Genomic DNA, 27683 nt, shown 5'->3' with positions numbered 1-27683 from the left:
ACCTGAGTGACGGTGCAGTTTCTCCCGGTGGCGTCCATCTTGGCAGTGATGACGTGGGAGGTCCAGTGGGCCAGCCAGTAGTCGATGGCAACCATGAGGGTGTGTTTGAAGAGCTGTGATAGGAGGAGCAGCGGCAGGAGGAGCCCTGCAGAAGACAGGTAGACCCCACAGGAGCGCCAGGGGATGGTGGTGCGGTGACGCATGGCCTGGGACAGGCTGTCATCCTCCTCACTTTCCACAGACTCTTCTGGAAGGACAGAGAGACGTGTGAGAGAGGGATGGATATGTAGAGAGAGAAACAATGAAAGAGAGAGGGGGAAGAGAAAGAGATATAGCTCACAGGAGGTTGGTGGCACCTTATTTGGAGAGGAGGGGCTCGTGGTATTGGTTGGAGCAGAATGAGTGGAATGGTATCAAATACATCCAGACATGGTTTGATGCCATTCCATTCACGCCGTTCCAGTCAATATTTTTTAGATTGAGTATTTATTGGGTCATTATGCTGGTGTATTATGTATGTTTGTAATAGTGTGTTATATGTGAAAGTGTGTTTCTATTATAAATTGTATTTTAATGTTTAAAAGGAAAGAATGGAGTCTTCAAGCTACAAGCCAATAGGAGCAACATGGACATAGGGTAGGATCTACATGGGAAGTACCAAGGAGTGTAGCTGCAGCACGATGCTACAGACTAGTCACAACTGGTCGCGACTGGTCACCACTCAGTAAAACCATACAGTCGGCCCTACTTCAGCGTAAAGAGCAGCAACACTCTGTGCTGGGGATATCCTACGAGTCCACACCGGGGAGCCACCAGAACACAGCATCAGGAGAACAGTACCACCACCAAGACACACAGTCACAACAACACGGACAGACACACAAACCAACCAGACTCAGAGTGGGATGCAGTTGCGTATATGCTGATCTAGGGTCAGTAATGTGGTGGAGGTAATGATGGGGGAAGGTAGCTAATCCTAGATCTGTGCCTAAAGAAAACTTCTTTCAAGATATCATAGCAGAGAGACACACTCAGACCTTGTCCCAATACTCTCTAAACCAGTGTGGGACTCTGGTCCGAGGGAGCAGCAGTGTGCTGGTTTTCTGTTTTCCACTGCTACTTTATTCTTGTAGTAATGGTGTTGATTCTCCACCTAGTTTCCCAGGCCTAAACCAGTTGTTGGTTTAAGGGGAAGGATGAAAACCAGCAGACAACCAAGGTCCAGATCCCCCCCGGCCCCTTCCTTTTCAACAGATCGTAAAGACGTAGGAGCCTTTGCCCCAGGACTTGACCAGTCCATGTCTTCTACAGATCAGTGGTGAATGGTGAGAAAGAAAGAGGATGAGAAAAGAATGCCATTGATGAGTATTACTCCAGGACCACAGACAGACACAACAGGATCAACACATTATTAGTTCCACAGTAGGTTCCGAGACTGACACAAGAATAGGAAACTGTGGAGGCATCACATTCGAGACACAGAGGGTAAATTCACAAGATGTTACCACCCAGTAAATATCTCCTGTAATTTTGGAGTCTGCACAAACAAAGCATACAAAAGGAAATAGCAATTATGCAAACCCCCTGGTTCCCATCAGAGGGATTGACAGCCCGGGGTCCCTCAGTCTCATGTGGAGGTTTGTGAACTTTGACCTCTCACCTTCGTGCTCCTCCTCAGTCTTGGCAGCTTCCTTGGAGTACATCGCCCTCCGCAGGTTCTTACGCTCCAACACCGTCATACTCTCAGCCACTGTCTCCTGGAACAGACACGCATCAGAGTTTCAGCTGAAGTAGTTTGACGAAATAGACTTGACCAGATTAATTTAAAACAAATCAGGAAAAGAGGACTCAAAAAGAGCAAGCTCAGTACAAACACATTACAGTTCCTCATCAGTTGCGACAATATCACCACTTTGTCTCTGTCTGTCATTGCCATCTCCAGATATATGGCTTGGTACCTTCTCAAACTCCCCGTCCTGCCGGTGCATCAGGGTCTTCCACTGTTCAAACAGCTTAGGATCAGAGTTCTGGATGTCTTTCAGAGTCCCCTCGGTCTGAATGGTGCCGTCCTTCATCGCTATGATCTGACCGAGGAACGGAGAGAAAGAGATAAAGAACAGGAGAATTAATTAGTGGCTCATTTCTAATAGCAAAACGTTATCTATAGACGCACACACGCACACACAATTACACACATTTTTTTACTATCCTTGTGGGGACCAAACAATTGATTCCCATTCAAACTCCTATTTCCCCTAACCCTAACCCTAACCCTAATTCTAACCCTAATCCCTAACCCTAATTCTAACCCTAAACCTAATCCCTAACCCTAATTCTAACCCTAAACCTAACCCCTAACCCTAATTCTAACCCTAAACCTAATCCCTAATTCTAACCCTAAACCTAATCCCTAATTCTAACCCTAAACCTAATCCCTAATTCTAACCCTAAACCTAATCCCTAATTCTAACCCTAAACCTAACACCTACGGCTAAAAATAGCCTTTTTCCTTGTGAGCAATTGTTCTTGTTTTACTATCTTTGTGAGGACGTCTGGTCCCCACAAGGATTGTAAAACCAAAAACCCACAGACACACTAGTGGCGGTCTGCAGTGTCTGAACAGTTTGGGCTACACACTAATAAGACCCCAGTCTCAGACGGTGAGACTCAAGAAACCCACGCATGTTGTTGTGCTCTAGGACGCCCACAAGCCTCACAAGACCCGTCTGTAGGTAGCCCTGGAACCAGTCAAAACAGCCATTTTTTAAACTATATATAGAAGTAATTTAGTGCAAAAAAAGGGTCTAATTATTTTTTATATATTTTTTATGATATTATCCTGAGCTTTGTTAAATCTCTGAGATATAAAACAGACACTTCAAAACATGCTTCCTTTAAAAATAAAATTGGGCACTATCTGTTTTGCCATGTATGCATATGTTATCAATGCATTTCTATGGGCTAATAGCAGTAAGGCCAAATTCAGTGTTTCATCAAATCATTTGTTATTTTATTTTTTTAGATAGAAAATTCAAAATCAAATAATTAAATGATCCTTGATATGCCCATCTTAAAATGACTCCATATTTTAGCTTAGAAGAAGGGGGAGGACGATATGTTTTTATGAGCATGGCCTTATTTCTATTACAACATATTGGCTAACTGTCATTCCTGTTCCATTCACCCAGCTCCATGTGATATTGATAGGTTTAGGCTACTACATGATACTCTAATGGAAACAAATTAATAAAACAGACCTTGACTTGGAAGAGCTTTAGCCAGCTAGCTAACATAAATAGCATTCCTCTGTTTGAGACAGGTTGTTGAGTGGGCTAAATTAGCTACATTAGCTAGCTAAATAAGGGAAATAATTTAAAAAAGGGGAAAAAAATCTCTTAATTTTTAAGAAATTAATTTGTTTAGCACTGTTCAACTGTTGTTTTTCTGTCTCTTTGAGTCAACTACCACACGTTATGCACTGCAGTGCTAGATAGCTGTAGCTTTTGCTTTCAGTACTAGATTCATTCTCTGATCCTTTGATTGGATGGACAACATGTCAGTTCATGCTGCAAGAGCTCTGATAGGTTGGAGGACATCCTCCGGAAGTCATCATAATTACTGTGTAAGTCTATGGAAGAGGGTGAGAACCATGAGCCTCCTAGGTTTTGTATTGAAGTCAATGTACCCAGAGGAGGACAGAAAATCGCTGTTGTCCGGCTACACCATGGTACTACCCTAGAGGGTGCTGTTGAGGCTGCTTTAGACTATTGCAAAACAGTGTATTTTAATTATTTGATGACGTGAATATATTTAATATTGTTTAATCTAAAAAGGATAACTTTGTTCATGTTTCACAATTTTTATGAAATTCACTGAGTAGGATGGCTCTCCCCTTCCTCTGAGGAGCCTCCACTGACACACACACACACACACACACACACACACACACACACACACACACACACACACACACACACACACACACACACACACACACACACACACACACACACACACACACTGCTCTCACCCAGTCAGCATGTGGTAGGTACTGTAGTTTGTGAGTGACCAGCACCACGGTCCTCTTCTCTTCTCTCAGCAGTTTGCAGATGCCCTCCTGCATCAGGTGGTCACTCAGGTGAATGTCCAACGCTGAGAACGGGTCATCCTGAAACAACACCGATTAAAAGTGAAAGGTCAAATGGTCAAAAACAGGACTATAGGAGTTCTGACTATTTTGATAAAGCTGATTGGAAAAGAAGATGAAATGAGCTATCTAAACACTTCATTTCTCAGTATACTGAGACTTCTGTTTTTGTTGTACGTTGTCCCTGTCCACATGCAGTCTATCGTTCACTGTGTAGACCTGTAGACAGGTTGTCTCTCTCACCAGTAAGACCACATTGGTCTGTTGGTACAGGGCCCTGGCTACACCTATACGCTGGCGTTGCCCTCCTGACAGAATTATGCCCTGTAGAGAGAGAGAGAGAGAGAGAGATGTGAAAGAATGAATGGAGAGATTATTCATTCCATCAGGTCAACACCGTGTCAGTGAGCAAGGCTAACAGACTGAAAACATGCACTAACTTACTCAGTCCATCTATTACCTATCTTCTGAGAGCGTTTTACTCCAAAATATTTAAGACATTCGGTCCTCTCTCTCTCGCGCTCTTTCACACACACCCACACCCAATACTGAGTGATGAGATGTCTGTCTGCCTGCAAGGCGAATCTATGATAGTAGAGGTTATGTAACCCAGACCACATTATAGTGTGTGTGTGTGTGTGTGTGTGTGTGTGTGTGTGTGTGTGTGTGTGTGTGTGTGTGTGTGTGTGTGTGTGTGTGTGTGTGTGTGTGTGTGTGTGTGTGTGTGTGTGTGTGTGTGTGTGTGTGTGTACAGTGACATCAGAATAGATTCATACCCCTTGATTTATTCCACATTTTGATTTTCTGTCTACACACAATACCTCAATGTCAAAGTGGAATAGTGTTTTTCAAAGTATTTACAAATTCATTTAAAAAATGAAAATCTTGAGGGGTATGAATATTTTCTAAAGGCACTGTATGTATGTATGCACTATGTGTGTGTGCGCACTTGTGTGCACTGAAAAAAATAAAGGTTCCTAAATGGTTCTTCCTCAGCTCTGATAACTCAAAGGTTCTTTATTGGGCAAGAGTTAAGTGGTGGGTTCTTGATGTAGCATCTACAGTTCTTCAGAATTTTAAAAAAGTTTAAATGTATTGAAGCCTGCAGATGTGTCCCTTTCATAGCACACAACAGGGATCAGGACTGAATTTGGGAAACACTGGTGTAAAATTACCACATTGTTGGTGTTAATAACTAGAGTGGAACCAAAACCAAGCCCATCATTATCATATTTCCCAGCATGCTCTATTGTAGGTTGATTTTTTAGAATTTTTGTTTCAAAATCTATGTTTTTGCATGTAGATTGATTGATTAATTCATCTTATGCTACTCAAATATAAATAACATCATTTTTTCTAAACTAATCCAATCTTTTACTTGGACTTATTGCACCTGTAACTGAAATAGTTGTTTCTGTTCAAATGTCTCATTTCTTAGTCTTCCCAACCCTGGCAGTCATTCTGATTGTAGGTTGCGGGTGAATGACAATTCCAAATGCTGGATAACCTCACTCTGGCTGGATTCCAATAGACATCCCTTTGCAGGCCAGCATAATGTGACTTGTTGACCTGATGTGGTCTGTAAAATATGAGTTGTAGGCTAAAGTTAGGCACTCAAAATAAGACCTTGTGAAATGTGTATTATATTGCCTTAAATTATGTCATTTTTATGACAACCTATTCACTTAGGATCTCACTTGGTGAAGGCCACAGGACAAAAACAAATAAATGAATGTAATAAACATGTCTCTTTCACTAGTAAACACAGTCATGGATGGTATTGGTAACTCTAAAACTCATTAAAAGGCAAAAATAGGTTTAAAATCCTACAGCAGTGCTATTCAATTCTGGTCCTGGAGGCCGAAAACACTTTTGGTTTGGGATTTTTGTATGGTTCTTCAAAAAAACATGGTTTTTCAGAGACCTTAAAATGGTTCCCTTATATCATCGCTCTCAACAAAACTTTTTGGTTCCTTTATTTTTAAGAGTGTGTGTGATTGAATGTCAGCAGCTCTCCCCGAGGGCAGACTGTCACTGTAGTGGATTGCTGTTCCACCATTGTTCCTGTAGCCAAGAAAGCAAAAGGTAACTGAATTAAATGACTATCGCCCCGTAGCACTCACTTCTGTCATCATGAAGTGCCTTGAGAGGCTAGTTAAGGATCATATCACTTCCACCTTACCTGACACCCTAGACCCACTTCAATTTGCTTACCGCACCAATAGATTCACAGATGATGCAACTGCCATTGCACTGCACACAGCCCTATCCCATCTGGACAAGAGGAATGCATATGTAAGAATGCTGTTAATTGACTATAGCTCAACCTTCAACACCATAATACCCTCCAAGCTCATCACTAAGCTCTGGGCCCTGGGTCTGAACCCCGACCTTTGCAACTGGGTCTTGGACTTCCTGACGTGCCGCCCCCAGTTGGTGAAGGTAGGAAACAACACCTCCACTACGCTGACCCTCATCACTGGGTCCCCACAAGAGTGCATGCTCAGCCCCCTCCTGTACTCTCTGTTCACCCATGACTGCGTGGCCAAGCACGCCTCCAACTCAATCATCAAGTTTGCAGGTTTAGACCTGATTACTAACACTGATGAGGCAGCCTACAGGGAGGAGTTGAGGGCCCTGGTAGAGTGGTGCAAGGAACATAACCTCTCCCTCAATGTCCACAAAACGAAGGAGCTGATCGTGGACATCAGGAGACAACAGCGCATGTACACACAAACAGATATGCTTCAAATAACACACACACTCAATTTGGTTAACCCAGAAAAAAAATATTGCATATGTTTACAGTCTGTACATGAGAGATTACACACACACCGACATTACAGAAATACACTCTGCAAAATTACTAAAAGACACACACCTTTGTCACATGCATAACATTTGTTGCACCAAACTCACAATAATAAAATAGATATGGAGAGAACACTACCGAGACCTGATCACATAATAACATGATGTCTGACCAAATGAAACATGACAGTGTACTGGGTAGCCTCTGATGACGGTGGTACATATAAACATCAACACGAGACAGGTGGTGACAGGCATCACTAGTAACAGAGATTCTGTCTCTACAGGACAAACCTGAATATATAAAGGTTATACCTAAATGGTATTGCCATGCAGTCCTGACTGTCAGTTAGTTACGGAGAGTGAAGAGAGACAGGCACGCCTGGTCCTGAGTGACAGACACAGTGGCAGAAACAGATACAGTCACTGACCCTCTCTCCAATCTCCGTCTGGTCTCCCTGTGGCAGGATGTCGATATCCGGCTGCAGGGAACACGCCTCAATGACAGCCTTGTACCTGGGCAACACCGAAACAGGTCATCAGATGACAACTGTGACATTAAAACAAAGACCTGCAATGTCAATAAGGTGACTTGGCTAGGTGAAAGCTGATACTGTACGTGGACTAGTAGACACCACCTCCACTTATTTTGAAGTGTGCTTTAGTGGCAATTCAATTCATGGTCATTCAGATGTATGCTAACTATGGAAACCAACAGTGGTTTGGCAGCAACCCAGTCAACAACAGTATATTATTCTCAGTTTGTATTCAGGCTGAAACTAAGAATAAATGAATTGTCTGTTGGGATGAATCATGCCTAGGGGCTTTATTTGAGCGAGATGAAGAGAGAAAGAGAGAAAGAGAGAGGGGCTAGTGAGGGAATGAGAGGCCAAAGAACAAGAAGGAGAGAAGGAGAAGGAAGGAGAGAATAAAACAGACAGCCTGTAGGAAGGAAGGCCTAGAGTAGAATACTGATTTCTTCATCTCCCTCTGCACACCCAGCTTTACATACCTCACCTGCCCGCTCCCGCTGACTTTCTGTCCGACACCCACCCTCCCGCAAAAACTGGTCCCCAACCGCAGTCCGCAATATTATTTTGTCGTATTTGACACAGCTCGTTTGCCAGCAGTGGTCCCAGCAATTTTGCGCCCTATGGGCAATACCAAACGCGCAAAATAACCTAAGAATTAACAGTTTAAATGACCAGAGATTCCATTATATTAGGCCATCGGTATTACTGTGCTATATCAGCCAATAAACTAGAGGTAGTTTGAAGAGACTTGCTGGCAACTTGTTGGCAGCCATTTACCTGTAATTTACTGTAAAAAAAGGTACTGTATGTTACCTTAAATAACAAAGAAACAGTACATTACTGTAAACAAGTGCTTTTACGATTACATACTTTAACATCTTTTTACAGTAACTTATAGGTAACTGGCTGCCAGTAAGTTACAGTAAAAACCAACCTGATCTCAGAGTATTTCGTATTATTCTGTATGTAAATCCAGGACACTCCATTTAATATATGTCAATATAATAATAATATATGTCATTTAGCAGACGCTTTTATCCAAAGCGACTTACAGTCATGTGTGCATACATTCTACGTATGGGTGGTCCCGGGGATTGAACCCACTACCCTGGCGTTACAAGCGCCATGCTCTACCAACTGAGCTATTGAAGGACCACAACACCCACCCTCCCGGTGGGTGATATGTTACGTTTCGTATGGTATGTATTATTTTGTGGATGTCCATCACCCATTTCATATGATATGTTACAATTTACAATTCAAATGATACGTTATGTATTTGGAAAACGTACAACATTTTACACATTTTCTAAACGTATGATATGTCACGAATCTCTATGAAGGAAGTTAAAGATCATTTCGCATCAGCGTGCAAGCAGATTTATTTTTCAGTGTAACATTTCTGAGGTACTGTAAATAGTTCAATTAACACTCAGTGATGTAAAACAACCCCAGTATCGGTATTAATAACCAGAGTTGAACGATAAACACGTCCATCTTTATCATAATTCCCAGAATGGTCTATTGCAGGTTGATTTGTAGAATTGTACTTATTCAATATCTATGTTTTTTGCATGCATATTGGTTGATTAATTAATCTTATGCTATTAAAATATATATAACAGATTTTTCTAAACTATTGTAATCTGTTACTTATTTCACCCGTTACTGAAATATTTGTTCCAGTTTAGATGTTTACGGTATTGTCATATTTTAGTCTTCCCAACCCTGAAATATTTGTTCCAGTTTAGATGTTTCAGGTATTGTCGTATTTTAGTCTTCTCAACCCTGAAATATTTGTTCCAGTTTAGATGTTTAATAAGGTATTGTCGTATTTTAGTCTTCTCAACCCTGGCAGTCTTTCTGAATGCAGGTGACTAAAAGTCCCAAATGTGGGCTTTCCCCACTCTGGCTGGATTCCAATAGGAATTTCACATCCCTTTGCAAGTCATTATAATGTGACTTGTAGGCCTGATATTGCCACTGTATTAGGGTTAAACTAGGCCTTCAAAAGGCTCTACGAAAAATGTATTTTTAAATAAATTTTAATGACAACATATTCACTTTATGGATGGTACTGGTAACCCTGGGAAATATGCAAATAAGGCTTAAAATCCTACAGCATGGCTATTCAATTCTGTTTCTGGAGGGCAAAAACACTTCTGGTTTTAGATGTTTGTAGGGTTCGTCAAAGAACCCTCCCATTTGTGGTTCTTCGGAGACCCTAAAATAGTTCCCCTATTGCATCACTCTCAAGAACCTCATTCTGTTCCAGCTTACACCTTTATTTTTAAGAGTGTAGGCTAATTCATAAAAATTTTTCTCCCAAAGTTGTCTGTCTGACCATGTGCAGCATGATAAATGCAGACTGCGCTGATCTCTGTCGGAGCCCACAGCCCTCAGCATATTGGGCAGACTACAGATCATTTGGCCCTGGGATGGTGATTAACCCACATGCTTCCCAGCCGAAGCAGTCCCGAAGAGTTCCAGCATATATTATGAAGACATTTTGTGAAGTTTTTGTTCGCTTTGGACTTCAGTAAGGGCACACCATTTAGTTTCTGAAGGCCAGCAGAAGTTTGGGAGCCGACGTGTACTGAGACTCTATTCTTCAATAAAGTCTTTGTTGTAATTCAACGAGAGATTACTTGTTTTTATGCACATTTTCTCATTGAGAAGTACTGCAACATCTTAGTTAGATGTAAAATTGCACAACTAAGATCTCCTCTGAAAAAACATCAAAAGTTAATTACATATTTTTTGTGTCCACGATCAGCTCCTGTGCTCTGAGAAACAGAGAGAGGGGGAGGGAGAGAGAGAAAAAGAGCACTTGCTCAACCACTGTTCTCAGAGTTGAACGGAGAGAACTTTTGTGAGTGTAATGTTTACTGTTATTTTGTTTTGTTGATATCACTTTTGTTTATTATCTAGTTAGCTTGCTCTGGCAATGTTAACATATGTTCCCATGGCAATAAAGCCCTTACATTGAATTGAATTGAGAGAGAGGAGAGAGTGAGTGGAAGAGAGGGAGAGAAAAGTAACCAGTGTGAGTAGGTAAACACTATGCTTTTATGAGTCTCCACACCAACAGAGAAAAATCAGGGTTCAGTGAGATAATATTTTCCGCAGCTAGCCCATTAAGCCCAGAGAGAGAGGAGATAGGAACATAAACACAGGCTTCCTGCTCTTCTGGAAAAACCTTTGTCATTAGGATTTTTAAAAAGCGTGTGTCACAGTGCCCATCCAGTGGCAGGGGAAACATATGGTGTTCTGCCGCGGGCGGGGGTTTGTGGCTGGGTGCGAGGGCAGATACAGTTCTCAATGACAAATGAGGCAAACAGACATTCAGAATGGCCTGAATCAGAGGTCAAGTAACCCTCGGGCCTTGGGGGTCCATAATGCATCACTCTTTACTGTACTGTACTATAGAATTCCAGTAGTTAAGATTTTTGCTGTAACTTTACATACATTTGTACAGTGTAGATACCATGTTTCACTTTTGTTCTAATGGTCATTTCTAATCAAGTCTCACCTGGGTTTGATCATCGGCATTTCGAAGGTGATGTTCTCCACTAGCGTCGCATTGAGCAGCCAGGGCTTCTGGGAAGCGTAGGCCACAGAGCCTCTCTTCCTGCCAAGATAAACACAGTGAAAACAACTGACCACTGCCTTTCCAGGGATACAGCACTACTGTCATCCAAAGTAGCTGTTGCCACATATTTAGTTAATACTTTGTCACAAGGTCTGCAGTGAGCGAGGTAAAGTGGTAAAAGTGTTCAATAACGATGGAATAGCAAGGTATTATCTTGCAGGCAATTACTTCAATGTATTGACTAGATACTGGCTGTATTCTTTTATATTGTGATAACAGTGAAATACAGCATCTCCATATTGACCATCTGGTGAAAGGAGTCATGTTGTGTGTGCTTACTCGATATCTCCATCATCAGCAGCATCTTTGTCTGATGTGGGGCTGCAATGGAAAATGCGCGCACACACACACACACACACACACACACACACCAAGTAATGTCTACAGTCACCATCACAAACCAAAACAGGGCTATCATGTTGCCTTATATGAGCTGTAGCAGAACATCTATCATTAGATCTAAGTGTTGTCTATAAATACAAAACCTTGTATTACTTGCTGATGTTTGCAGAGTCCTCAACTGGGTGCTCTGACGCACTGTGAGTATAGAGGAGTTGTTGAGAAAAGCTGTATACATGATGCCTAGATTTGCTGTTGATGTATGTACTCTGTTATTGTGTCTTGGTGCAGTTGTGGCATATTATGTTGTGTATTTGTGACATGTTGGGCGCGTTCGAGCGGCTCACTTTTGTCAAGTGGCCATCGTTGGCTTTCAAAGTGTTGCATTATGGGGACAAAAACTGCCCGACTTGCGTCTACATGTCGACTGCATGAACTTTTTTTTTTACATAAGTCATGTGTTCAATAGTCATGACGTGTTTGACTGCAGTCGACTTTGAGTTTCTGCAGTTGCTTTTCACCAACTTCATCCTGCAGCCATCGCCTACATTGTGGGAGGCTCTATAGCCAACCAATCATTAGAGTGTTTTTGTTTGACGCGCGTGAACGTGACCAAAGATGTGGCTAAAACAGTAACTGTAGAAACGGCCCATGGAGTTGGTGGAATAATCCTTGAATTCATGGAAATTTACTCAGCTGGGCCAGGGGCGCTTTAATTAGGTTAGGTGGCAATGACCGACAGATCTCATCCCCATAAAAGGAGGAAACCGCCATCGCCTGATCTCGCTGCTTTCTCTTCCTTAACTCCGACTTCTCCAGAAGTTCTGTGCGTCCATGAATCCACCGACTCTGTTACCTTTCATCTGAACTATCTGTTGCGATCGGTAGAGTGGGCCATCAGTTATTGTTTGTAGTTATTACCGCGGAGCGCGGCTTGGAGCGCACGCTTCAAACATATTGCGTAATGTGAATTGTCAATGATCACGGCCCTAATGATCCTCATAGGCCAATTATGCAATCGATATGGTTAATATGTAATGAAATTAATTATGTACACATGAAGACACTTGAAAGGGTGAAATGAGAAACGTCATTGTTTGCTAACTGATCGACTTTGATATCAAACTAATGGGGATTATAGATCGAATAACCATTCACTGTTTGTGTTCTTTCATGATTATGATAAATAGTTACGAGCTAAATGACTCACGGATGATTACTATTGACTTCTTTAATGAACTGGATTGTTGAATTCCCTAATTATGTTAATGCTTGTTATGATTTGATCTTTGTGATTATGAATTTGATCGGACACATGTTATTTTGTTTCCTTTGTGATGCAGCACAGACTACTCAGTATATATACCACTTTATGGTTAAAGGAATTCCTGCCTCAGTCTCATCCATTCCTCTGTCACCTGACACGTGACCACCTGTTCACCTTCACTGTCAGTCATCCTACCTGTCCAGCTACCCACACAGATTCCACTAATATTTCAGTAACCAACCGCAATTGCCGCAATTCATGTACTGTATACAGGAACTCTCTCTCACCAATTGATTGTACAATGTACATACATTTTCTGATGGTTAGTGTATAATATGGGGATCTGAGATGTGTTATTTTGACATTATAAAGAACCACTTTTACCAACAATGACAACACTGCCATGTTGCACTGAGCTTTGCTGTTGCTAAACCACGTCAATAGCTAGGTGTCCATACAATATTCATGTGGATATTTTAAAATCTGCATAAATTCATGCATAATTAATTTTACCAACACAAAAAGATCCCAACTTGTCTCGCGTATTTTGATTTGTCGACATTTGGAAAGTTTACGGAAAAATGTTCTGTTTCCATCAGACCTATAATTCCGATTTTTATCCAACATGCTTTACTCGCATAAAAAAGTTGTCTGGAAACCTGGTGACTGTCCAACTTTTGGCTGTCACAGATGCACCTCCCCTGACTTCATTCCAGACTTTCATCGGTGGCATTCACCTTACCACTCAAATGCGCCCATAGTGTAGGTTGTGACAATTGTGTAGGTGTGAGGTATTAGCGTAATAATTAAAAGATCAAGGAGAATGGATGACAGGAGCTCAGCCTGTCCTTGAGAGAAGGGGAGGAGGAGCTAGAATATTTTGCTGTGTTGTTGATAGGCCCTGCATGGGATGCATATCTAATTATACTGAACACCACAGACATGTCCTAGACAGGCTGCGGTCCACCACAGAAAATTGGCTAGTGTTGATTTCAGTGTAACATTTATTGTGTTTATTTAGGAGTTACCTTAACTCTGTAAGTGTTAAATTAACTCAGTGGTAAAATAACCCCAGTGTTGGGGGTTATTAACAGTGTTGGTGTTAATAACAAGGGTGCGTTCTGAGCCCTCTCCTGTACTCCCTGTTCACCCACGACTGCGTGGCCACGCACGCCTCCAACTCAATCATCAAGTTTGCGGACGACACAACAGTGGTAGGCTTGATTACCAACAACGACGAGACGGCCTACAGGGAGGAGGTGAGGGCCCTCGGAGTGTGGTGTCAGGAAAATAACCTCACACTCAACGTCAACAAAACTAAGGAGATGATTGTGGACTTCAGGAAACAGCAGAGGGAACAACCCCCTATCCACATCGATGGAACAGTAGTGGAGAGGGTAGCAAGTTTTAAGTTCCTCGGCATACACATCACAGACAAACTGAATTGGTCCACTCACACTGACAGCGTCGTGAAGAAGGCGCAGCAGCGCCTCTTCAACCTCAGGAGGCTGAAGAAATTCAGCTTGTCAACAAAAGTACTCACAAACTTCTACAGATGCACAATCGAGAGCATCCTGGCGGGCTGTATCACCGACTGGTACGGCAACTGCTCCGCCCTCAACCGTAAGGCTCTCCAGAGGGTAGTGAGGACTGCACAACGCATCACCGGGGGCAAACTACCTGCCCTCCAGGACACCTACACCACCTGATGTTACAGGAAGGCCATAAAGATCATCAAGGACATCAACCACCCGAACCACTGCCTGTTCACCCCGCTATCATCCAGAAGGCGAGGTCAGTACAGGTGCATCAAAGCTGGGACCGAGAGACTGAAAAACAGCTTATATCTCAAGGCCATCAGACTGTTAAACAGCCACCACTAACATTGAGTGGCTGCTGCCAACACACTGTCATTGACACTGACCCAACTCCAGCCACTTTAATAATGGGAATTGATGGGAAATGATGTAAATATATCACTAGCCACTTTAAACAATGCTACCTTATATAATGTTACTTACCCTACATTATTCATCTCATATGCATACGTATATACTGTACTCTACATCATCGACTGCATCCTTATGTAATACATGTATCACTAGCCACTTTAACTATGCCACTTTGTTTACTTTGTCTACATACTCATCTCATATGTATATACTGTACTCGATACCATCTACTGTATGCTGCTCTGTACCATCACTCATTCATATATCCTTATGTACATATTCTTTATCCCCTTACACTGTGTATAAGACAGTAGTTTTGGAATTGTTAGTTAGATTACTTGTTGGTTATCACTTCATTGTCGGAACTAGAAGCACAAGCATTTCGCTACACTCGCATTAACATCTGCTAACCATGTGTATGTGACAAATAAAATTGGATTTGATTTGATTTTGAGTGTGATTGTGTCAGTTCTACTCTGTGGATAGTAAAAACGTTCCCATCAAAACCATGCCTGTCATTATCAGATTTCCCAGCATGCTCTACTGCAGGTAGATATTTTTAGGATTGTTCATTGACTGATTGATTAATACTATGTTCCACAAAGATAAATAACAATATTTTACGAATCCAATCAGTTAGTTAGATTTATTGCACCTGTTACTGTAATGGTTGTTCCAGTATAAATGGTTTAGGTAGTCTCCTCACAATGTTTCTAACCATGTCATTCTGAATGCAGGTTGCAGGTGAAGAAAAGTCCAACTGTTGGATGTCTTGACTCTAGCTGGATTCCAATAGGAATTACATCACTTTACAAGGCAGCATAATTTGACTGTCAGGCCTGATGTGGCTTGTAAACCAAGAGGTTCCTAACACATCTGTGTTAGGGTAAAACTTGGCTGTTAACTTCTTGGTGACAGTAGTATTTTCACGTCCGGATGAAATGCATGCCCAAATTCAACTGCCTGCTACTCATCCCCAGAAGATAAGATATGCATATTATTAGTAGATTTGGATAGAAAACACTCTGAAGTTTCTAAAACTGTTTGAATCATGTCTGTGTATAACAGAATTTATTTAGCAGGCGAAACCGAGGACAAACCATTCAGAATTTGTTTTTGAGGTCACTCTCTTTTCAATGGGATTTCATTCGGAATCCAGATTTCTAAGGGTCCTTCTTGCAGTTCCTATCACTTCCACTGGATGTCAACAGTCTTTAGAAATTGGTTGAGGTTTTTCCTTTGTGTAATGAAGAAGTACGGCCATCTTGAACGAGGGTAACTTGAAGTGTACTGTTAGATAGTGAATAGAAAGCATGTTGTTTTCCTCCTGTATTGAACACAGATCATCCCGTCTTCAATTTTACATTTACATTTAAGTAATTTAGCAGACGCTCTTATCCAGAGCGACTTACAAATTGGTGCATTCACCTTATGACATTCAGTGGAACAACCACTTTACAATAGTGCATCTAAATATTTTAGGGGGGGGGGGGTGAGAAGGATTACTTTATCCTATCCTAGGTATTCCTTAAAGAGGTGGGGTTTCAGGTGTCTCCTGAAGGTGGTGATTGACTCCGCTGTCCTGGCGTCGTGAGGGAGTTTGTTCCACCATTGGGGAGCCAGAGCAACGAACAGTTGACTGTTTATCACTTATTTATGTTAAAAAATACCTAAAGTTGTATTACAAAGTAGTTTGAAATGTTTTGGCAAAGTTTACAGGTAACTTGAGATATTTTGTAGTCACATTGCGCAAGTTGGAACCGGTGTCTTTCTGGATCAAATGTGCCAAATAAATAGACATTTTTGATATATATCGACGGAATTATTCGAACAAAAGGACCATTTGTGTTGTTTATGGGACATATTGGAGTGCCAACGAAAGAAGCTCGTCAAAGGTAAGGCATGAAATATATTTTTATTTCTGTGTTTTGTGTCGCGTCTGCAGGGTTGAAATATGTTTTTCTCTCTTTGTTTACTATGGTGCTATCCTCAGATAATAGCATTGTTTGCTTTTGCCGAAAAGCCTTTTTGAAATCTGACATGTTGGCTGGATTCACAACAACTGTAGCTTTAATTTGCTATCTTGCATGTGTCATTTCATGAAAGTAAATTTTTATAGTAATTTATTTGAATTTGGCGCTCTGCATTTTCTCTGGCTTTTGGCCAGGTGGGACGCTACCGTCCCACATATCCCAGAGAGGTTCAACTAAAGCATTATGATATATTTAATGTACTGTCCTAAAGAGTTCAAGTGTAATGATAATATATAGAAGTGTTGTACCAATTTAAGTGGTCTATGGTTATGTTAATTCAAGTTGAGCATGTCTGCTGCTAGTCCTGAAGTCTTTGTAAAAGCATAAGAACATGTGTCAGTGAAGACTTGTTAATGTAATGTTTCATCCAACGTGAGTGACCTTGTCAAGTGATACGGACCTCTTTGCATAATGGTTAAAATACTATGACGTGTTACTACAAAACAGTATAAAGTGTTAATTCCTTAAAACTGACAAAATGTAACTGCGTCAGCACTAAGCACAGTGTTAATTTAACAGTGAAAAGTGTGAACCAAGTATACACTGGTCCAGTGTTAAATCAACATGACAATGTTAAATTTAACTTGCTGTGAGTGATTAAACAGTGGATTAGGTGGGGTGGTCCCTGGAGATTAAGGGGTGAATCCTAATTTAAATAACAATTTCACTACGGACCTGAAGGATTTGGACCTGAAGTTGGGAGTAAGGTGTAGCAGTGAGAGAACATTTACCATAAGTGGAGCTTGTGCTGAGGTCTCATAAGCTCAGATACCAGTCTACGGTCTACAGATACCAGTCTACGGTCTACAGAAACCAGTCTACGGTCTACAGAAACCAGTCTACGGTCTACAGATACCAGTCTACGGTCTACAGATACCAGTCTACGGTCTACAGATACCAGTCTACGGTCTACAGATACCAGTCTACGGTCTACAGATACCAGTCTACGGTCTACAGATACCAGTCTACGGATACCAGTCTACGGTCTACAGATACCAGTCTACAGTCTACAGATACCAGTCTACAGTCTACAGATACCAGTCTACAGTCTACAGATACCAGTCTACGGTCTACAGATACCAGTCTACGGTCTACAGATACCAGTCTACGGTCTACAGTGTATACTTATTAATAATTCACATTATGCATGAGCTGTAAAATCACTTTGTATAAAAAACACAACTTCATTATTGATTAAGTCTCCCAGTCCCTGCACAAAATAGTAATTATAAGAGCCTAAAGGTATGGACTGTATACTGTATAGCACTGCCTCAAAGGGACGAAGTACAGAGACACGCTCAATTCTCTTTTGAACTACTATGCACTGCTGCCCATCAAGTGTACACTAATTATATTTCTGACACTATCTCATACACAACCACATCCCCTAAAATGTCTAAGAGGTTACTACACTAACGGTCATCTGGGTTGCAACAGAGCAACCACAGGAGAGCAGCTATAACCTTGGTGTTCTTGATGTGATGCTTATTAAGGACAAAACCTCCCTCTCTACAGATCTCTAAAGGAAACCTACAGACCGGAATACCCTCCTTAGAGGTGACAGCTTTCATCCTTGTCCACATCAAAACTCTCCCTGTAAGTCCATTCTGTCGCATCGGAAGAATATGCCGCTCTGATGCTTCTTACCAGAGACAGACCACAGACCTCACACAAAAGTTGAATGAAAGAAGGTACAAAGACAATTGGGTAAAACATGCAAATGATTAATTTGAAGGGTAGGAAAGCCTTAAACCAAAAGTAAAAGCAGAACGTGTCCGATCATGCTTCACCCAATATGCACCATTGGGGAATGCATTTAAGGACATTATCAGGAAGCACTGGTACATTATTGATACTGACCCATGAATAAAACTGATCTTTAAATATCCCCCATGTATGGTCTTTAAAAGAACCCCAAACATGAGAGACATTGTGGTCAACTCTAATTATCCACCTGAGAAATAGGAAACTTTCTTGGACAAGGTTCCGGATGGTAATTACAAATGTGGCCAATGTGCGCAAAACATTTTCAAGTATAAATGTGACAAATTTATCCACCCCCACACAGGACAAAGGTATCAAGTCAAAGGACTGATTACCTTCATGTCCACCAATGTTGTTTACATGTTGAAATGTCCCTGTGGTCTGTCTTACATAGGGAAACCCCATAGATGCCTTAAGATCTGGATCAGTGAGCACCGCAGCAATATACGGACAGGTGAGACAAAATAAACCCGGTTGCTGTTCATTTGGAATAGAAATGGTCAAGATGTCACACCGGGGAGGGGACACAGAGGAATCTTCTTCAAAGTGAATCTTTCTGGCTCCACAGGTTCAACACATTGTCTCCTCTTGGCCTTAATGAGGAGTTTGACTTGATGGCTGGGTGGCAGTATTGAGTAGCTTGGATGAATAAGGTGCCCAGAGTAAACTACCTGCTACTCATGCCCAGAAGCTAAAGATATACCTATTATTAGTAGATTTGGATAGAAAACACTCTGAAGTTTCTGAAACTGTTTGAATGATGTCTATGAGTATAACAGAACTCATATGGCAGGCAGAAACCTGAGAAAAAATCCAACCAGGAAGTGGGAAGTCTGAGGTTTGTAGTTTTTCAACTCTTTGCCTATCCAAGATAGTGTAAATGTGGTCCGATTGCACTTCTTAAGGCTTCCACTAGATGTCAACAGTCTTTAGAACCTTGTTTAAGGCTTCTACTGTGAAGGAGGAGGGAATGAGAGCTGATTGAGTCAGGTGTCTGGCAGAGTGCCATGAGCTCATTCAGGCATGCACCTGTGTGAGGTAGCTACGGTCCATTGCATTTCTAAAGACAAAGACATTCTCTGGTTACAACATTATTGAAGATATATGTTAAAATCATCCTAAAGATTGATTCTATACATTGTTTGACATGTTTCTATGAACTGTAATGGAATTTTTTGACTTTTCGACTGGCCTGAGCGTTGTGAATTTGGACATAAATTATGGACTTTATCGAACAAAACAAACATTTGTGTAACTGGGATTCCTGGGAGTGCATTCTGATGAAGATCATCAAAGGTATGCAAATATGTATAATGCTATTTCTGACTTCTGTTGACTCCACAACATGGCAGATATCTGTATGGCTTGTTGTGTCTGAGAGCCGTACTCAGATTATTGCATGGTGTGCTTTTTCATTAAAGCTTTTTTTATAAATCTGACACAAACGTTGCATTAAGGAGAAGTTTACCTAAAGTTCCATGCATAACACTTGTATTTTCATTAACATTTATGATGAGTATTTCTGTAAATTGATGTGGCTCTCTGCAAAATCACCGGATGCTTTGGAAGCAAAACATTACTGAACGTAATGCGCCAATGTAAACTAAGATTTATCGAACAAAACATACATGTATTGTGTAACATGAAGTCCGATGAGTGTCATCTGATGAAGATCATCAAAGGTTAGTGATTAATTTTATCTCTATTTCTGCTTTTTGTGACTCCTCTCTTTGGCTGGAAAATGGCTGTCTTTTTCTGTGACTAGGTACTTACCTAACATAATAGTTTGGTGTGCTTTCGTCGTAAAGCCTTTTTGAAATCGGACACTGTGGTGGGATTAACAACAAGTTTATCTTTAAAATGGTGTAAAATACTTGTATGTTTGAGGAATTTTAATTATGAGATTTCTGTTGTTTGAAGGTGGTGCCCTGCACTTTCACTGGCTGTTGTCATATCGATCCCGGTAGCGGGATCTAAGCCATAAGAAGTTTACAGTTCCAAAATGTCCAAACTAGTTTTTTAAATCCTAATTGAATAGTGTGTTTTTATATATTACTGTAAATATTGATCACATTCCTTGTGTATGGTCATATACAGTATATTCGGAAAGTATTCAAACCCCTTGACTTTTTCCACATTTCATTACGTTAGCCTTTTTCTAAAATGGATTTAAAAAAAGAATCCTCAACAATACCCCATAATGGCAAAGAAAAAAACAACGTTTAGACATTTTTGCAAATGTATAAAACAAAACAAATTGAAATATTAAATTGACATAATTATTCAGGCGCTTTACTCAGTACTTTGTTGTAGCACTTTTGGCAGCGATTACAGCCTCGAGTCTTGTTGAGTATTACACTACAAGCTTGGCACACATGTATGTGGCGTTTCTCCCATTCTTCTATACAGATCCTCTCAAGCTCTGTCATGTTAGATGGGGAGTGTTGCTGCACTTCTCGCCAGAAATGTTCGATTGGGTTCAAGTCCGGGCTCTGGCTGGGCCACTCAAGGACATTCAGAGACTTGCCCCGAAGCCACTCCTGAAATGTCTTGGCTCTGTGCTTAGGGTCATTGTCCTGTTGGAAGGTGAACGTTCACCCACATTCTGAGGTCCTGAGAGCTCTGGAGCAGGTTTTCATCAAGGATCTCTGTACTTTGCTGTGTTCATTTTTCCCTCGATCCTGACTAGTCTCCCAGTCCCGTCTGTTGAAAAAACATCCCCACAGCATGATGCTGCCACCACCATACTTCACCATAGGGATGATTCTAGGATTCCTCCAGATGTGACGCCTGGCATTCAGGCCAAAGAGTTCAATCTTGGTTTCATCAGACCAGAGAATCTTGTTTCTCATTGTCTGAGAGTCCTTTAAGTGGCTTTTTGGCAAACTCAAAGCGGGTCTTCTTGTGCCTTTTGCTGAGGAGTGGCTTCCGTCACACCACTCTACCATAAAGGCCTGATTGGTGGAGTGCTGCAGAGATGGTTGTCCTTCTGGAAGTTTCTCCCATCTCCACAGAGGAGCATTGTCAGACTGACGGGTTCTCGGTCACCTCTCTGACCAAGGCTCTTCTCCCCTGATAACTCAGTTTGTCTGGGCAGCCAGCTCTAGGAACAGTCGTGGTGGTTCCAAACTTCTTCCATTTAAGAATAATAGGCCACTGTGTGCTTGGGGACCATCAACACTGCAGAAATGTTGTGGTACCCTTCCCCAGATCTGTGCCTCGACACAATCCTTTCCCGGAGCGCTATGGACAATTTCTTCAACCTCATGGCTTGGTGTTTACTCTGACAGGCACCGTCAGCTGTGGGACCTTATATAGACAGGTGTGTGCCTTTCCAAATCATGTCCAATCAATTGAATTTACCATAGATGGACTCCAATCAAGTTGTAGAAACAGCTCAAGGATGATCAATGGAAACAGGATGCACCTGAGCTCAATTTCGAGTCTCATAGCAAAGGGTCTCAATACTTATGTAAATAAGTAAGGTCTTTCTGTTTTATAATTTTAATACATTTGCAAAAATGTCTAAAAACCTGTTTTCGCTTTGTCATTATGGGGTATTGTGTGTAGATGGATGAGGAAAAAACACATATTTAAAACATTTTAGAATAAGGCTCTATTTGTAACAAAATGTGGAAAAAGTCAAGGGTTCTGAATACTTTCCGAAGGCACTGTATTTTTATACATTGTGAACCTAATGTTACATATTTTTACCTCCCAGGAAGTGATGTCACTCAGTACTGCCCCTATATATGAGACCTTCCACCCCCACCTGAGATATGGATGCCTGATGAAGACTTCAGGTTGTCCTAGTAAATCACCCGGGAGCATGAGTAGCAGGGTGCAGCATTTTCCTATGTTTTTCAGTCTGGGTGAAACACATGTATTTATTAATTACTCTGGTAACCCTGGCCGGCTGAGGGATTACTGATGTTTCCTGGATTCTGTCAGCAGGTACACACACAAGCATGCTCGCACGCAGGCACATACACAAACAGCTTAGCATAGTACAGAGTTGAGTGTTTTATTAGAGAAAGTAGCAGAGCAGGACAGAGGGATTATCCAATGACAGGGACACCAGCCGCGTGTGTGTGTGTGTGTGTGTGTGTGAGAGAGAGAGAGTGGGTCATGCTGTGAGTGATATCATTGATGGATGGAAAGTGGAGCTGTTGTGACGGGGAAGCATTGCATATTCAAATGTATCCTGCTGTGTGTGTGTGTGTCTGTGTGTCTGTGTGAGAGAGTGAGTGAGAGAGTGTTGCCAGAGAAATAAACACTGCGTATGGCCTACTGGGAAATGCCTTCTAAATGTGATGTTGATGTGCTGTTTGTCAGTGACTCCTGATCATATTGCGCCAACCTGGATTACACCTAGAACTATGGCAATGTTCCTGTGATTCAACACATTCACATACCTGTCATCTCCCTCTGAGTCCAGGCTGGGCAAACTGCAGACAATAGAAAGGGAGGAGAAAAAAACAGAGGTCAATATATCTCAAATATATATATATATATCTCAAACTATGAACTCTTGCAGTTACAGAAGTATATATATTACAGAAGTTTGGTATAACTACTCTGCTGTAGGGTGTCAGCAAATATAATTACAAGTTTATCCTATTCGTCTATGGCAAAGATACTTATTTGTTTCCCCTTTCGTCTGTGTCTGGTTAGCTAGTTACATGATAGCCTGGTCTTCGTCTGTCTGGTTAGCTAGTTACAGGATAGCTTGGTCTTCGTCTGTCTGGTTAGCTAGTTACAGGATAGCTTGGTCTTCGTCTGTCTGGTTAGCTAGTTACAGGATAGCCTGGTCTTCGTCTGTCTGGTTAGCTAGTTACAGGATAGCCTGGTCTTCTTCTGTCTGGTTAGCTAGTTACAGGATAGCCTGGTCTTCTTCTGTCTGGTTAGCTAGTTACAGGATAGCCTGGTCTTCGTCTGGCTGGTTAGCTAGTTACAGGATAGCCTGGTCTTCGTCTGTCTGATTAGCTAGTTACAGGATAGCTTGGTCTTCGTCTGTCTGGTTAGCTAGTTACAGGATAGCCTGGTCTTCGTCTGTCTGGTTAGCTAGTTACAGGATAGCCTGGTCTTCGTCTGTCTGGTTAGCTAGTTACAGGATAGCCTAGTCTTCAGCCAGCATGGAACAAAACTCCTACGCAGTTAAGTCAACACATCCGTTAGTACTGCTGTGCACCACATCACATATGCCAAATAGGTGACTGTAATATATACTTTTATATCATTGATTCATTTTAAATGTGGTTTGTTGCTTTGTGTATCACCACATTTGATTGAGATTATTTTACTGCAACACTGCTCACTGCATCCAAATTGCATGACATAGGTGTATCAAAGAGCTGTCAGTCAAGGTGAGATCATGAATATAAGCTCCCCGCCCACTCAGCCTGTCTTTTCAAACTTCCTGGCCGTTAGCCATGAGAGAAAATGTATTGGTTATTTTTTTGCCCATTGACCACCAACCCTTTTGGGAGGACAAATATACACATTGTTTTATAGGTTTTTCTTTTCTTGTTACATGTACATTCTGCACACATTTTACAGTAGTTACATAGCAAGAATAAAGTAATTTGATATTTTGATATACATCACATCTGGATAGATAGTACTCATACATTGTGTTTTCAGTCATAACTATTGTAGAAGATGAGCTTTTAAACTCACCTCCAGGCAACTCTCAGTACATCCCACCTATCACCTTAACCCCACCCCTCAGCTACTCTCAGTCCATCCCACCTATCACCTTAACCCCATCCCTCAGCTACTCTCAGTACATCCATCCCACCCTCCTATCTCCATCCCACCTATAACCCCACCCCTCAGCTACTCTCAGTCCATCCCACCTATCTCCCTAACCCCTCAGCTACTTTCAGTCCATCCCACCTATCACCTTAACCCCACCCCTCAGCTACTCTCAGTCCATCCCACCTATCACCTTAACCCCATCCCTCAGCTACTCTCAGTCCATCCCACCTATCTCCCTAACCCCACCCCTCAGCTACTCTCAGTACATCCCACCTATCACCTTAACCCCACCCCTCAGCTACTCAGTCCATCCCACCTTTCACCTTAACCCCACCCCTCAGCTACTCTCAGTCCATCCCACCTATCTCCCTAACCCCACCCCTCAGCTACTCTCAGTCCATCCCACCTATCTCCCTAACCCCACCCCTCAGCTACTCTCAGTCCATCCCACCTATCTCCCTAACCCCACCCCTCAGCTATTTTCTCCATTTCCACCTGACTGACGTGCCCAAAGTAAACTGCCTGTTACTCCCAGAAGCCAGGAAGTGCATATAGTTGACAGCATTGGATAGAAAACACTTTGAAGTTTGTCGAAATGTTAACACAATGTTTGAGACTATAACACAATTGATATGGCAGGTGAATAAACCAACCGGTAATAAAAACATTGAGCTCCCAGGATCTTATAATGGAAAGCTATGGGTTCTATGTAATTCAAGCTCCAGCTGATTGCAATTCATATGGCTTCCACTAGATGTCAGTCTTTGTTCATTGTTTCAGATGTGTTTCTTCAAAAATGAGCAAGAATTTAGAGTTTTTGTCCAAAGAGTCATGGTAAAATATCAGTCTGTTGGCACGCGACAAAGAAGACGCTCGCTTATTAATTGCACTTTTCTATTGAACATTCTTTCCATATAAAATATTATAGCTTATTTACATTTTAGGGTACATGAGGATTAATAAGAAACATAGTTTTACTTGTTTGAACAAAGTTTAGCAGTAGCTTTTTGGACTCCTTTGTCTGCATGTTGAACGAGAGGATTACTGAAATCTATGGCACCAACTAAATTGACTTTCTGGGATATAAAGAAGGATTTTATCTAACAAAACAACCATTCATGTTGTAGCTGGGACCCTTGGGATTGCAAATCAGAGGAAGATCTTCAAAAGTAAGTGATTTATTTAATTGCTATTTGTGATTTTATGAAGCCTGTGCTGGTTGAAAAATTACGTTGAAAAATATGTTGATGTGGGGCTCCATCCTTAAACAATTGCATGGTATGTTTTTGCTGTAAATCCTATTGTAAATCGGACAATGCAGTTAGATCAACAAGCTTTTAAACGATTTAAGATACTTGTATGTTCATAAATGTTCATTACGATGATTTATTTGAATTGGGCGCCCTCCAATTTCACTGGATGTTGTCGACAGGTGTCCCGTTAGTTTAGAAAAATGATTTCAATAACCACGTCTCTGTCACTAACACATATAGTCACAGGTGGTAACTGCAATTCACTCTGGGTAAAAGGAACACTGGGAAATATGCAAATCAGGCCTTACACCACACAGTGTTAAAACAACTCCCCAAAATGATTTACAATAACACTACAGGTGTTCATTTTTACACTGAGAACATGTAACAGCGTCAGGACTAAGCCAAGTGATTACTCTACAGTAGAGCTAATCATACACCCCAATCAAGTTAATTACAGCACTTTAAGAGTTGAATGAAGTACACTGCAGAGTTAAATCTTTAACACTTTCAAAAGTGTTATTTTAAACACAAGTACAGTGGGACTCATGTGTTCACTGAAAATAGTGTACATTTAACACTTTCAGAGTTAACTGTACACCATTGATTTGGCTGTGCAGGAGACAGCTGTTTGAGTACACCTGGCACAGTTTGAACTTCCCCAGGCCAGTAGACAGCTGTTCGGGTACCCATCCTAGGCACAGTTCGAACTTCCCCAGGCCAGTAGACACTACTGTTGTATTTTTAGCCTTGACCAGTTGACATGTTCCTGGGTCAGTGTTTCTGATGAAGTGAGATCATAGCCAGAGAAGTGAGGGCTGACAATCCAGTATCAGATTACCCAGCCTTAACCATTAGGAGGATAGGAAACCATCTGACTCTAGGGGCATCTTCTACATTCTGTGTTTTCACATCACCAGAGATTTCAAATGGCTGCCTGTCGGGGGGACACAGCCAGGGAACACAGCTGTCACCAAACATTCCAGAAGACTGACATGTAGAAACCGACAGTATCACACACACACCCATAGGAATCCCACCCAGTGGACTACTTTAATATAGTGGTAGCATGGTGGAAGCCCTCAATGGCGCTGCCCATGGTAAAACGGCCATTTGGCCACGAGAAGCCTCTACCGTTCTCTATGACACACACACACACACACCCCTGAGTCCCCTGAGCAAGGCAGTTAACCCCCAACAACAAATGCTCTGGTATCCCCCTCCCCCCCTCCGTTTCCCGGTCTAAAAAAAGCAAACAAACAATGTGAGGTAGTGTATTGAGGAGGTGTTAAGACTAGAATGAGCTATGAGGATCAATGTCTTTGTGACTGCAGGATAAAAAACACAGACAGCAACTGAGGGCCACTAAGGCCAACTGACACTGTACTGCAAGTTACTATCACATTATGCCAACTGACATGGTCTTGCAAGAGCTCCCGAGTGGCGCAGCATTCTAAGGCACTGCATTAAAACCTGGTAGAAATTCCTCGTTACGTCAATTAGGATTACCACTTTATTTTAAGAATGTGAAATGCCAGAATAATAGTAGAGAGAATTATATATTTCAGCTTTTATTTCTTTCATCACATTCCCAGTGGGTCAGAAGTTTACATATAGTCAATTAGTATTTGGTAGCATTGCCTTTAAATAGTTTAACTTGGGTCAAATGTTTCGAGTAGCCACAAGCTTCCCACAATAAATTAGGTGAATTTTGGCCCATTCCTCCTGACAGAGCTGGAGTAACCGAGTCAGGTTTGTAGGCCTCCTTTTTCGCACACGGTTTTTCAGTTCTGCCCACAAATATTCTATAGGATTGAGGTCAGGGATTTGTGATGCCACTTCAATACCTTGACTTTGTTGTCCTTAAGCCATTTTGCCATGACTTTGGAAGTATGCTTGGGGTCATTGTTCATTTGGAAGATCCATTTGTGACCAATCTTGAACTTCCTGACTGATGTCTTGAGATGTTGCTTCAATATATCCACATAATTTTCCCTCCCTCGTGATGCTATCTATTTTGAAGTGCACCACTCTCCCCTGCAACAAAGCACCCCCACAAAAGGATGTTGCCACCCCCGTGCTTCCCGGTTGGGATGGTGTTCTTCGGCTTGCAAGCCTACCCTTTTTTCTCCAAACATAACAATGGTCATTATGGCCAAACAGTTCTATTTT

The 27683-nt window shown here is 41.6% G+C and overlaps 1 protein-coding gene across 4 annotated transcripts in view; it reads right to left on the bottom strand.

Moving 5' to 3' along the window:
• The window catches only part of LOC124037570 (ATP-binding cassette sub-family C member 8-like), a 149257-nt gene that overhangs the window by 29471 nt on the left and 92103 nt on the right, over window positions 1-27683 (bottom strand). For 3 of the 4 annotated variants that reach the window (XM_046352396.1, XM_046352395.1, XM_046352397.1), the window contains 9 exons: window positions 22914-22946; window positions 11423-11464; window positions 11024-11122; window positions 7390-7474; window positions 4391-4471; window positions 4031-4168; window positions 1959-2084; window positions 1661-1757; window positions 3-247 (listed from right to left, as the gene is read on the bottom strand). In XM_046352396.1, the coding sequence (XP_046208352.1) occupies window positions 3-247; window positions 1661-1757; window positions 1959-2084; window positions 4031-4168; window positions 4391-4471; window positions 7390-7474; window positions 11024-11122; window positions 11423-11464; window positions 22914-22946 (946 nt within the window). The remainder of the gene's footprint in view (window positions 1-2; window positions 248-1660; window positions 1758-1958; window positions 2085-4030; window positions 4169-4390; window positions 4472-7389; window positions 7475-11023; window positions 11123-11422; window positions 11465-22913; window positions 22947-27683) is intronic. The other variant, XM_046352398.1, reaches the window with a different exon arrangement.

This window comes from Oncorhynchus gorbuscha, linkage group LG06, assembly GCF_021184085.1.
Source record: "Oncorhynchus gorbuscha isolate QuinsamMale2020 ecotype Even-year linkage group LG06, OgorEven_v1.0, whole genome shotgun sequence".
In the NCBI taxonomy this organism is placed as follows: Eukaryota; Metazoa; Chordata; class Actinopteri; order Salmoniformes; family Salmonidae; genus Oncorhynchus; species Oncorhynchus gorbuscha.
The sequence above is the reverse complement of the archived record's forward strand: the minus strand, read 5'-3'. Positions and strand labels throughout refer to the sequence as shown.